Source organism: Nesoenas mayeri (genome assembly GCF_963082525.1).
Source record: "Nesoenas mayeri genome assembly, chromosome: 3".
Taxonomy (NCBI): Eukaryota; Metazoa; Chordata; class Aves; order Columbiformes; family Columbidae; genus Nesoenas; species Nesoenas mayeri.
In genome coordinates this window covers 83,039,317-83,053,012 of record NC_137544.1, presented here as the reverse complement: position 1 = coordinate 83,053,012, position 13,696 = coordinate 83,039,317, and the positions used below count along the sequence as shown (strand labels likewise).

At 41.9% G+C, this 13,696-nt stretch overlaps 1 protein-coding gene across 1 annotated transcript in view; it reads left to right on the top strand.

Annotated features, from left to right (window-relative positions):
* SMYD3 (SET and MYND domain containing 3) overlaps positions 1-13,272 on the top strand; it is a gene marked incomplete at both ends in the record, with an annotated part of 396,188 nt that extends 382,916 nt beyond the window's left edge. Inside the window, 2 exons of the mRNA XM_080341956.1 lie at positions 5,750-5,858; positions 13,171-13,272. Of these exons, the coding sequence (XP_080198082.1) occupies positions 5,750-5,858; positions 13,171-13,272 (211 nt within the window). The remainder of the gene's footprint in view (positions 1-5,749; positions 5,859-13,170) is intronic.
* Between the last annotated feature and the right edge of the window lie 424 nt (positions 13,273-13,696).

Sequence of the window (13,696 nt, the reverse complement as noted above, 5' to 3'; positions counted from 1 at the left end):
CAGAGGTCCAATCTGGGAAAAAACAGAAAAAGATGATGCCAGCATTTAGCTGTTCACTGATACTTTGATCATCTCAGTGAGACATGGTGATGGGGAGATAAAACGGGCAATAAACATTTCAGGACAGCTGGAGTATATCAGGTCTGCCACAAGTAGAGGACTTAATCTGCTGCTCCAAAAATGACATGGCTGCTGCAGAAAGTATAAGGGAAGTTGTAGGGTACTGAACTGATTTAAACTTATCTGGTCATCCATGGCAAATAGGAAGTTGTTAAGAGAACAAAAGGAAGAGAGGGAGAAAGAGAGAGAAAGAAAAGGCAGAAAGCATAACAGGCTAAAGCCATTATTATTCCAAGAAAAAACATACTATTAACATGAAAGCCAGGCCAGTACTTTTTTTAAGGCTTTCACAGCAACCCCTAAAGATTATACAGAAGCTAGTATAGATATATTGCCCTTAGAAATTTTACAGTTCCAACTAGACTTGTAATATTTAGCATGCAAAACAGATTCACTTAGTCCAGTTTCAGTGACATGTTCCCATTTCCTCCAAAAATAACTCTGTAACCTGGTTACATCACAGGCAAAACTCCTGCACAGGGCTTGTGCTTATTAAAAAATACTAATATTGAGCAAATGATGTAAAAAGCTGCTTCAGATTGTTTTCTATAAATAGAGCATTGCTTGTTAAGCACTATATCAGCCTCAAATTGCTGGTTTTGGAGCAGGAATTGCTAGGTGAAATTCTGTGTACCAGACCAGACTGAACAGCTGCAGCACCTTTGGAATTAAGATCTGTGAGTTCCTAAATGAACACAGTTTGTTTACCTATCTTATGCTCTTGAGACACATGATTTCTTTGACTATTCATAAAATAACTGGTTCCTCCCTGGAAATGTTGATAGATACCAAATATTTCATACTTTTTAGCACAGATTATAATTTGTCCTTAAATTTGTCCTAAAAATGTTTCTTACAATTCCCATATATATAGAACCCATTGATCACCTCAGCCAAGGAGTAGAAATAATATCATGGCAAGTAGATGACCAGTCTCACATCCTTGAGTAATACAGAAACAAATAACTGGACAACAAAAAAATAATTCATCAGCTGAAGCTCACTGAATGTACTCAAACACTGGGGAGGTCAGAAATCAAGAATGAGTCAGAGAAAGAAAAGAAGGTTGAACTTATTGGGCGCTATGTTTGTGGTGAACATTTCCACCAGCTGTAGCTAGTATGTTTGTGTCATGAGGCTGATGCTGTCCCCTTTGCATTCCGCTCACCACCTTTCCTGAAGCCCAGGGGCCTCTTAATTCCTTCTCTGTTGCTGCAGCTCCTAAATCTGCTTTCTGTCTTTTATGCTGTCATATTTACTTGCACTAAAAGGTACTGCAAACCAATTTACGGTTATGTATAGCATCACTTTTTACATGTCATCATATTACAGAGCCTTGTAACATTTCCACTTTAAATCTTTATTTCAGGTTTTATAAATCCTGCCTGCTTCTAATTACATCAGTCTTGAGACAACAGTGCAAATGTTAACCCCACAGACTGATTTACAGGCAATGGTAGGCGCCTATTTATTTTAAAATATGAGGCGTTAGAAAAGGCAGTAATTTTGCATAGTTTTTTGGGTTTTTTTTGTTTTGTTTTGGGTTTTGTGTTTTGCTTTGTTTTGTTTTGGTTTGGTTTGTTTTTTTAGTACTAGGCTTTAATTCACAAGAGAACACAAAAGCTCTGATTATTTACCCTGCAATGGGAGATAAGTTGAGAGGAATTAATGGAACTTCAATATAAAGAAATAGAAGAAACTGACTAAAATTTGTCATAGGGTTGCCTTTTTATGTTGTCCTTTACATCAGAAAACAAGGGATTGCTTGGAGAGATTCAGAAGTAATATATAGAATGAAGAAAAATATTTTTTTCTTTGTAAAGTATATGATCAGTGAGTGCTCTGGGACTTAATCAAGACAAAGCTTGTGGCTGAATTACAAATAGGAACTATTGATCTCACAGTGTATTAGAAGCAGCTGTTGCTTTGCAGAGTATGGGTCCTGGCTGTTGTGTTATACCCTGTTTGGATGATGGTGACAGTAGAGGACTCTAGGGGTCTGTCTTGGGACTTGGCGTGTGTAACATCTTTATCAGCGACCTGTAGGAGGCAGGAGAAGGCAAGTGACACCGACCATGGGGGACCAGTCCATAGGCAGGAGGGCAGGCTGGACGGATGAGCCAGCATGGATGCTGTTGGTCATAGGTGCGAACAAAGCTGTGCTGTCTTATACAAGCATAGGATGTGGTACAAAATGTACAGATCCTTCTCAGTCTCCTCCAGTTCTCTTGTCTACCCTGCAGCCTCACTTGTTAGTTCTTTTATTGTTTAATCTCTCTTTGCAAGTGGGCTACTGGGCATTGACCAGTGCCAAGGGCCAGGAAACATCACTCCACAGAACTATCTTTATTTCAGCTTTCAGTATGTTACTGTTCCACTTGCCATCCCTCAGGCCTTGGTAAATCTCATAAAATCCTTTTCAGATTGAAATCCTAGTCTTCCCAAGCTGCAACGTGTTTTACAGCATGTATTTCTCATAGTTGTCTTAGTCTCATGTTGACAGTCTTTAGATATCAGTTCCTTGGCTGGTAAATGTCTTCCTTATTCTTAAATTTATCCACTTTGTTTTGTTCAGAGAAATGTGTGGGGATAATAAACTGGCTCACAAATACCTGACACTGCTTCTTACTTCTTTATACCATGCCAGTTTTTTAATAATACTGAATCCTAGGGATGCCTGGAAGAAGTCAGCAGCGTTTTTCCCACTTAGACATTTCCCAGAAGAGCTGCAAGCTGCCTGGATTTCTCTAGTAAACTCACTCAATGGATGTGCTTCCACAAAAGATGTTCCAATAGTTTAATAGATTTATTCCAGAATATTATAATAAACAGTTGTTTCAGTTGTCAGTTTTAAGGCTTGCAAAATGTAACTATGTACATGCATAAGATCAGAGCATAAATCAGCTTTAAAACAGCTTTGTAAATATTTATGAGCACAAGGCTCTTTGTTTCACACTTACTCCTTCTGTGTCCTCACCTTAAATTTTCACTTCTTTTAGTTTATGGCTGGTACTCTGGGCCGAGTACCTGACATTGCTAAATTGCTGCCTGTTTTCTATGGTGTTGCGTGTACTGCAATCCTAAATCTTCATTGGCTGCAGGTGAATGTATGATGTATAGAAAGAAACCTTTTTGCATGGAGAGGCAGATCCTGAATTCTGATGGACCAGTGTGAGGTTTAGCAGGCACCACGTTGCTGAACTAAAGCATGGCCTACATTTGTCTATGTGAGCTGCCAGGCAAGGCAGGACCCAAGTTCCCCATTTGTGCTAATATTTTGGACAGGGCTGGTTATTCAGGAGGGAGTAGAAAAGGGGAGACATTAAAAAGATGGTTGAAAGGATGAAAGGTAAAGTTATGGAATGAAGAAGATGTGAAGAGGCCATGCAGGAGCAGTGGGGAAAGAATCAGAGCTGTCAGGATACAGCAGAAACAGTCTAGTGGGTGCTGCAAAGATGACTTACGATCTCATGCAAAAGTCCTTGCCTCCCTGGCTCCTTTTCTTGTGGTCATGATCCTTGTCCCAGGCATCTTGGCATTTCAGTGGCCCAAAGGAGAGGGAATGACCTCTTTAGGCTTCCCTTTGAAGCAGTCACAGGTGAGGGCAGAAGCACGCAATCAAAAAGGCATATTTTTCTGGCAATTTTTACAAAGTTGTGCATGTGTTCACCACTCCCATTTGTGGCGTGTTAGCGGTGCACTTTCTATTACTCTTCACTAATTCACACCAAAATCTCTGACCTAGTTGCATTTTCTCCCTATTTAACTAGTAGTACCATGTTAATTGATATAATAATCAGAAACAAAATCTATAAATAAACCTACTAATAATTTTCCAGTGTTTGTTTAACCAGATCCTTAAAGTTCCTGAGTAGTCATTTTGGACTGAGATAAGTGCTATCAGTTTTCTTCTCTCTTGTCTGCTGGCTCTCCAGCCTCTTTGAACTGCAGCCCACAAGGGGTCTGAACAGGTGGTGGTTGTGGCAATTCAGGATGATTATTCCCTTTGAGGAGCTGGTTTCTGCTGCTTCGTGAGAGGCTTTGGCACATCAAGAGCTGTTGCTCCTGAGATCCTGCCAGGCAGGCTTCCCATGTGTTCCTGTATGTCTTCGCTGAAACTGTGTGGGATCAGCAGAAGAGGGGTTTTTGGGTGTGAAAACATTTTCCATGATGTTTACACATCTTCATTTGAGATTTGTAAGGACAGCCAGATACACTGCCATTTAAAAAATTTCTTGTATTTAATAGTATTTGCATTTTCATTAGTGAAAAACAATGGAGAAAGATAAGTCACTCATTTGCATGCAAACTTATCAGAAGATTTCTATACATTGTACAAATTTAACATTGTACATCATTTAACGTCTTAGCATGCATTTAATCACACCCATGCAGATTTAAGTGTCTTTCTGACTGCAGTGATATCATTCATTAGCAAGTCCCCTGAAGTTTGATGATCATAAGTTTGGCATAAACAGAAAAAAAAAAAATCTTCAAAGAGTAGATTTTGGGAAGCTTATTAGCTCTTCTTCCTGCAGTTGTAACAAATTTTGTATTTTTTTAGACACTCTTCAAGCACACCACTGGTGTACTTGAGGAAATAAAATGCTGTTTGACCAAATAGGGTCTTCGTCTTTGGCGAGTCACACTGAAGGCTTTTACACTTTTTTTTGTATGGTTAGTCAAAAAAGACCTGAGATGTTTTGCAGGTGACTTAACCTCTAGGTGTGTCCCTTCACCTCATGTTTCCTGCTGGCCAGTTCCAGGCAAGTGACATCCATGGCTTTCTGCAGCCCCCAGGTTGCTCTTTCAGGACGCCACACTCTCCACATCCAGGACACAGGGCTGGGGTGAGATCCGGGTGCTGTGAGCCGAAGGCCAGCAGGCTTTCGAAATATGGAGTGGTCACCATGAAAGCATGGGCATTTCCAGAGCATCTTGAGAGGAATTAATGATGACATTTCTCTCCGTCTACTTCCTAGGAAAAAAAAAAAAAAAGTGAGGGTAGTTCTGTTTTTAACTCCCATTAGATTGATGGAAAACTTCTGCTTCTGTGAAATTCAATAAGAATGGGAGTATATCCTCACACTAGTAGATACCTTGTCTAGATGCACAAGCCAAGTCCGAGATGTTTCCTTGGACGTGCAGCACCAGTTCTTTCTGCAACAGAGAACAGCAAGCAAACCCTCAGAAACGGTGACCTCAGTGTTACCTACCTGCTTTACCTGCAGTCCTTCTCCTTCATCTTGGAAGATCCAGGACTGGGTTCCCTGCTGACACTTCCTCTTAAAATTATACCTCTCCAGAGACTTGAGATTGTGAATGACTTCTGTTTGCAACACTAAGTACAGTAAATTCTATTGTATTATCCAACAGTAGCAAGTGAAATAATCCCACTTCCGTCACTTTCTAACAGGATAATGTTAAAGTCGTTCCTCTGAGATGGAGAGTAATAATTTGATAATTCCCCTCAGTATTTCATGCTTCTCAGTAGTGCAGCTAATTTTCTCTGAGTACCTTATTAACATTCACAATGACTTTGCAGTCCCACCCTAATAGCTCTCCGCAGAGGCAGTGACTGTGAAGGTGAGAGCTGACAGTGACACATTTTCCTCTTTTTTCTCTGCAGACTGTATTATCCTGGTTTCCATCCACTGAGAGCTGTCCAGCTGATGCGAGTGGGCAAACTGCAGTACAGTCAAGACATGTTTCCTCAAGCACTGGAAACCTTGAAACAGGTCAGTATTGAGAAATGTTTTTTTTCTGTCCCCCTCCCTTGCTTCTCCCAAACCTGCCGTGTGTCCCCCTTCTGCTGGGACTGTACCTTTGGATGCTTCTCACTGCTTTTTCCATCAGTGGTGTTTCCCCAGGCTGCAGCTGGGTGTGGTGATGGGTCAGTATTGTTCAGCGCTTCAGGCACTGATTTCCTCCACTATCAGTCACTGCTAATTACAGTTTGATAGCTCAGAGATACCTGGAAGAAAAATTACTATTAGATCTGCAGGGATAAAAATGCCTCAGTGCCTCATACTCTCCTTCTCTCCATAGTAAAGGGAATCTGGGAGCACTGAATGTACCAGAACAGAAACAGAGCTGCAGTTTCTACCCTCTTTATTCACTATCAGGGATTTGTGATTACAGATTGGAGAACTTTGCCTTTAATGCTTATATGTTACACTCAAATCAACAGGCATCTTCTCAATCCCTCCTATTTCTATATCATTCATCATCTTTCTCTTCTTGGTCTGGTTTCGCAGCTGGTGCTTTGCGAGTTACATTTCAGCTTTAAGCCATCCCTGTTGTACCTGAGCTGAGTTTTGTATTCATTTCCTCCTACCTCGGGCTCTTATTTGTCCTGGCGTTATATTGCTTTTAGTATCATCTTAAATATATTGAAGAATGTCCTCAGGACATAGGCTTTCACTTGCTTCCCATCTCAAGCCCTCAATCACTGCTAGAGTGTTTTGCTCCCCTGGAAGATGTGCTGCCTCCAGTTCCCCTCGAAGAAGTCTTGTGCTTATTGCTTTGTATTATTGATTGTCCTGGCATCAACTTGACCTAAAGACAGTACATGCTTTGTGTGGTTCTCCCTCTCATCTCTTGGCCCACCTTCCTGTGCCTGACACAGCCTTGTCCACAGAAAGCCACCTGGCCCAGCTACTGGCCTGTAGCTGCTGGGCAGGATCAGGCCCCAGCGCTTGCACCAGTATAGTAAAAAGTGCAGAAGTTGTTTGTATGTCCCCTTTGTTTAATGTCCATCACATGTGAAGAGCTGGTCTTGTGGCAAAGAGTTAGGGCAGCTGCTTGGGATAGAAAGGGATGGGTGTCTGCGCTGGAAGTGGAGTGAGAAGTGGTTTTCACACCTGCCTGGATCCCCTATAAAGTTAATATCAATTATGGCTCTCTAGATAACTTAGTGGTTTGTATTTTTGACCACCTGTTTGATTTCAACATCTGATTAATTACGCAAGCTGAATAACTGATAATTTTCACATGTTGAAATAATAAATTAGTATTTAATACAATGCCAGTCTTATTAACTCTTTGTAACTTAAATCTTCACTTGATATATTTAACTTAAATTATGGCCAATTCTGATTATTATGAAACAGATGGAAAAGTAATCAATTCTCTTTTCCACGTATCTTTCAGAAGTAAGTCATGTACCTGTCATGTGTCATTTCCCCCATATAATATTTATGATTTCCAAACATTCAGACTTTCCTTTTTAGCAGGTGGAGTGAGACCCCAGTCAGAGGAGTTTCTATTTTCATTTATACTGCTGCAATATATCACCAGGAATACTTGTAATTGCATTTCTAATATGATACCACATTAAGTTACAGAATCACAGAATGTTAGTGATTGGAAGTGACCTCAAAAGATCATCCAGTCCAATCCCCCTGCTGGAGCAGAAACACCCAGATGAGGTTACACAGGAATGTGTCCAGGCGGGTTTTGAATGTCTCCGGAGAAGGAGACTCCACAACCCCCCTGGGCAGCCTGTTCCAGTGCTCTGTCACCCTCACTGAGAAGAAGTTTCTTCTCAAATTTAAGTGGAACCTCTTGTGTTCCAGTTTGAACCCATTACGGTTGGTTGTCACTGAGAAGAGCCTGGCTCCATCCTCATGACACTCACCCTTTATATATTTGTAAACATTAATGAGGTCACCCCTCAGCCTCCTCTTCTCCAAACTAAAGAGACCCAGCTCCCTCAGCCTTTCCTCATAAGGGAGATGCTCCACTCCCTTAATCATCTTTGTTGCCCTGCACTGGACTCTCTCCAGCAGTTCCCTGTCCTTCTGGAACTGAGGGGCCCAGAACTGGACACAATATTCCAGGTGTGGTCTCATCAGGGCAGAGTAGAGGGAAAGGAGAATCTCTCTCAACCTACTAACCAACCCCTTCTAATACACCCCAGGATGCCATTGGCCTCCCTGGCCACAAGGGCACAGTGCTGGCTCATGGTCACCCTGCTGTCCACCAGGACCCCCAGGTCCCTTTCCCCTACACTGCTCTCTAATAGGTCGTTCCCCAACCTATACTGAAACGTGGGGTTGTTCCTGAAATTAAATTAAACTGGAGTGAATTCCTGTAGAGATATATGAATGCTGTTCATCAGTGAAGGTGGAAGTTGTAATGGGGTTTTGTATGTTTTTTAGTGAAGAAGTCGCCCATTGCAAGACAGATTGCTATTGTATTATCCTTTGAATACTGAGCAATGCCTAACACAGAAACCTCTTTTCAAGCTGTGATCTCCTCTTTCCCTGAAAAAGGAGAATAAGGTGCTGATTACCATACTATGCCATACTTCAGTGCTTCTCTAACTGTGGTCTCCAAGCCATTAGTAGTCCACAAGGCCATGGTAAGTGCTTTACAGCTGAGATGCAGAACCATTTACAAACTCAACCCATTGTGGTTTTGCCTATTCCCTGTGCAGTCTCCCCTTTCTCGCCATGTGTGAGACAGGGAGAGACTGAACTCCCACTCTCTGGGAACACAGCTGAGAGGAGGAAAAGCTTCTTGTCATCCTGTTTCTCCATGTAACTTGTGAGCACAGGACACAGCACTTTTTTTGGAGGAGATCTGAAATTTATTCCCTTCATTGCTGTCCACACTGGTACAAATTAAGAGCGAGATATAATTCCCAGTTTTTTGCAAGTAAAGGTTGTGATTCCTAATATAACTCAGATAATGTCCTGGAGTTATATGAGAACACAGTTTGTCCCTTTGTGATTAGATGTGTCAACAGAGCATGCCACATGCTCAGAGCAGAAACTCCATTACCTTCTCTGCTTCATTACTCTTCTTAATACGCTCTGACACTGAATAGCACCCTGTTGGATCCCTCGTCAGACTAATTTCAGTGTGGCATTAAGGAGAAGGATGTGTAAGGTGCAGAGGAATTGAGATCTGAGTGAAATTCACCTCACTTCTATAAATCCTGCTTAATCAGGCCCAGCCTCAGAGCTGCTGGGGATTGGCAGCCTCTCTGCATCAGATGTGCAGCCTGTTAAGACCAGCAGATCTTCATATGCAGCTCTGCAGCCCAGCCCTTGCTGCAGCTCTCTGTGCATAGCCACCTTGCTCTTAGCACCCTTTGGGTTTTGTCCTCTGCCCTGCACCCCCAAAGAAGGCTTAAATAGTGTGGAGGGCTTTATGTAACCCATTAAAATGAAATCTCCCCTAAAAGTGTATTATTAGACTCTGCAGAATCTAATTGCTATGTTTGGGAAACAGAAGTGTTACAAAGAGGCAATACCCACATCTAGAATAAAACCTGAAGGTAGCCCTTGGCTTATTGTAAAACCAACATACTTCTTCAAAATTTATATACATATATATATGAAAGATGGTGGGAGGACAAACAGAATTATAGACTGGGAAAACCTTTGTTAGCAGAAGACAAGATCTGGAGCCTAGTCTGACAAACCTAATTTAAAGAGCTTGGAATGACTGTAAAAAGTGGCAATAACAAAAGTTGCAACAAGCTGTCTTGTGAATCAAAAAGCTTCTAGACTGGGAAGCAGCACTCCTTTAGGAGCCCAGGACAGGACTGCATCTCTGAAGCTCACGGGACCCCCTAGCAAGTATATAGATGTGTCCTGAGGTGCAGCCGTTAGTGTAAATATTTGTTAGGTGTCATTTGTTACCTTCACAGCACTGTAATTCACTTGTTTGGTTGCCCACAACCTGATTGGAGTTGGACTCAGTTTTGGAGACCAGGACAGGTGCAGAAGGGGAAGCTTGGGCTTAGTTTCTGACCGTCATCTCCTTGAAGCGAGATGCTGAGCACTGCAGTGCATTGTCTCAGCTGCTGCTCCATCCTCCAGACTGCAGTGGCAGCTGCCCACACAAATGCACTTCCCTGAGCAGGGCAGTGGTGCCCAGGTGCTGAGTGACAGCTGATGGGGACAGGGGCAGGCAGGAGGATGCACACACCTAAAACACTGACTGGCCAGTTTTCCCTGCAGACACTGCACTTGGCTGGCACCACAAGCTGATAGGCATGTCTGTCTTGTCTTGCGAAGGCCTGCGATAGAGACAACATTGTTCCCCTTCTTCTGTCATCCTTGGTGCGGGGACAGAAAGCACAGGAATTGGGATAAAATCCCTCCCAGGTTTCACAGCAGCACTGAAGAAATCCCCTTTCTCCTGGTGTTTGCTTCAAGCACTAAATTGTTTACCAGCTGTGGCTGGTAGTAACTATGGCAGTTTTTCCTTTTCCTATGCCTGCTTTAACAAGTGTCCCCTTCATTCAAGAGAGATGGAAAAACACAGGTACTCCCTCTGAAATGCTAGCCTTTGCTTCATGCTGTTTTGGCATCTGACCATTTGCTTTCTGCTTTCCCTGCGATGGAGCAGAGCCATCCTGCATCTGCACACAGTACCCCACAGTGGTGGTGATGGGCAACCCGCACCAGCCCCATGCAAATCAGGTGCAAATTACTCCGCTGTATTTCATTTGCATTCATGGAGCAACAGCCATATCACTAATCTAATGGGCTTTATATTCTGCAGGGAGACAGTGTGTTGCTGTCTTGCAATTACTATAGTTTCTCATAATTAGATTTATTCTTTTAGCTGAGAGGAAGACCACACAGGCCACAAGACTCTGCTCAGCCTCGACATCGCTGATTAGCTGTGCCATTTGGGAGAGCAGGAGAGTGTTCAGAGAGGCTGCATGTTCCTGCTTTTGCCCAGTTTAACGATTCCTTGCTTTGGAGGTGAAGTTATCCCCAGTTTTGCACTGACCTATGCAAAAACAGCTGCATAACTTAATGCCAGTTTAAGCTGGGGATTACAGAAGTCATTGCTATTCTAAATTCGATGCAGCTGGTTCTGACTCGTACTGCAGCGTGTGGAACAGTACATTACATGAGAATTATTTTCTCCCCGAGGAAGTAAAAGATAAAAACTGAGTGCATTTATCTGCCATACTGAGGAAAGAAAGAATGTGGAAAGAAAATGTTGGAAGTGAGAGAGCAGTCAGCAATGGTAGCATTATCTCAAGATTAGGTGTGATATTAAGGATTTTTGCCTTTTAACAGAGGTATGTCCACATGGATATCTCTGGCTGTGCATCAGGGTTTGCAGGTTCCTCACCACTAGCCTGACCTCTGTCCTGCAGGTGGGATGAAGGTCAAGGTCAGCTGCCCTAGGGCTGCGACTCAGAGTTATCCAAACACACAGCTCTTAGCAAAGGTCATTAGCAATAAATCCATCAGGTTTCTTGGCCAGGCCATGCAAGCTCTGTTCACCAAGTGTGTCTGATGCATGGCCAGTTCACCTGGCCACTTTGCTCTGGGGTGAGCCTGTCCCTGCCTGTCAGCCTGGGCACAGCTGTGTGTCGCTGCACTGCAGCACGCACAGGATCCCACCTGCACTGTCCTGCTCTGCACCAGACAGGGATTCCTGCACCATGCAAGTGCCAATCTCTCTTCATCCCACTGGTTCTGACAGCGAAGGACTGGAGGACTGGCTCATATTCTTGCTTTCTACACTAATTTTTCAATTTATTTTTTTTATAAACTCCCATACAGCTTAATACCTTATGCTCCACTATGCTGAACTACATCTATGATCTGTTCTTTACAACATTTCCCCAATATGTTAAATTAGGAAAAGAAGAACACTAAGAACAATACAGGTAGGCTTTTCAGAGAATATAATTATGACTCACTTGCAAACACTTGGAAAAAACATGCCCAGCTTTGTATTTCTGCTAAAATAGAAATATGCAAAAAATGTAGATTTTTGATTTTATTTCAGATTTCTTAGGCATTTCTAATGGCAATGAAAGCATTTCCATTGTTCTGTTTAAGTGAGTATTTTATCATTTAGTAGTAGGGTATTGTGGTATCTCAGAACATATTTGACTCTTTTTAGAGCTCCTTGCATACTCTGATTTGTTTTGACTTCTATTTCAAGTTGTTCTTTCAATCTTTCGCTGCCTCCCTCTTCTTTTAAGAATTAGATAATTTGAAGCAAAAAATAAACTGTGCTAGAATTTCCATATGCGTGCCAGTCTTTGGAATTTGGAAGTAGGCTTTCATTCATTCCACCAAATAATATATTTATTTTTATTTTTATCTTTCCAATTTAAACAAGCCCCTTCCTCAAGATTTGTTTCCAAAAAGATCCTTCTTCTGCAATCCAAAGCTGATTTAGCTGAATTTTGTCAGCTGACTGGACCAGGAACTCATTGAAACACAGGCTCCATTTAGTTTTTGACAATTCCTCAGTTTAGGGCGAGGTAAAATCTCCGATGTCTTTTCTCCATTCTTTCTTCAGAAGTGCTGAATCCATTTCTGTCTGGTACTTCTCTCCTTGCAGGAGGAATTTAACAGAAGGAAGAAGCAGAAATGTCATATGAAAAGTGATGATATAAACAAGAGCCGGGCAAAGAGTATTTCAGACATATCTGTGGCAAGGAATTAGCAACACCACAGGCAATAATAGCAAGTGTAAATTGACCTAGCAATGAATAGGAGATGACCAACACAGAGAGAAAATAATCCCTGGGAAAAGCAGGAAAGACCCATTCCCCTGCATGCCCTTTTAGAATGAAGCTATTAATGTATTCATTTGTTTGATGCTATGCATGGTTTCTCCTGATACAGCTAAAGCACTTTATTCCATTGGTTAAGCATTAATCCATTTCTCTTTACAGGACTTGAGGCTACCAACATCATGAACGTCACAGTCATCTTTTAAATAATGTATCAGAACCTTGGGTGCCGTAGTTGACCAATCTTTAAATGGCCTTCATGCCTCAGTGCAAAAGTATCTTCCTCTACAATTCCACACATCCATCTGTGCAACATATTCATGGGCTTTAACACCTAAGAATGATGTGTCAATGCCTCCTCCTTTGTCAGGGTCAAATCATAAAACGCTTTGTGATACTTCACTCCTATTTCTACTGTACCATGCGTTGAAGCACCCAGCTGCCAACTGCTTGAGGACCAGGACCTCTGTCCCTGCCCCACTGCAGTGGCCAACCCCTTGCACAATGACTAATGTGTACTCTTCTGTTCTCTCCTCAAGGCCTATAATATTATGAAGGTGACACATGGGACAGATCACAGCCTGATGCAAGCCTTGATGGAGATAAAGGAACAGTGCGACGCCATCATGAGAATACAGTGAAGAAAACCTCCAGTCTGGAAAACAAAATGTTCAAGGAGAAAGGAAATCAAATGCTTTTTATTGTATTGGAAAGCCTCTTGATGATTTTGGTGTCTTTTCGTTAGGTCTTAAATGTTCAGTATCTGTTAGTTTCGCTGTATGATTGCAAATGAGTTAATATTTGGAGGAATATCTGCAGTTTTCAGAGGAATTTTTTTTTCCTATCAAACAATCTAATTGACAATTCCTAATTATCAATTTACAATAGCTAATTTAATTGATAATAAGTATTGAGAAAGGCAAACAGAGTCATCATCAGTTAGAAAGTTATATAATTCCATTTATATCAGCATTCAATTTTTTATAGCAGTTTATGCCAGCAATTAAGGACATCGTGTCAGACACATTATAAGTAGAGAGAATATATTTTTTCCCATTGCCTTGC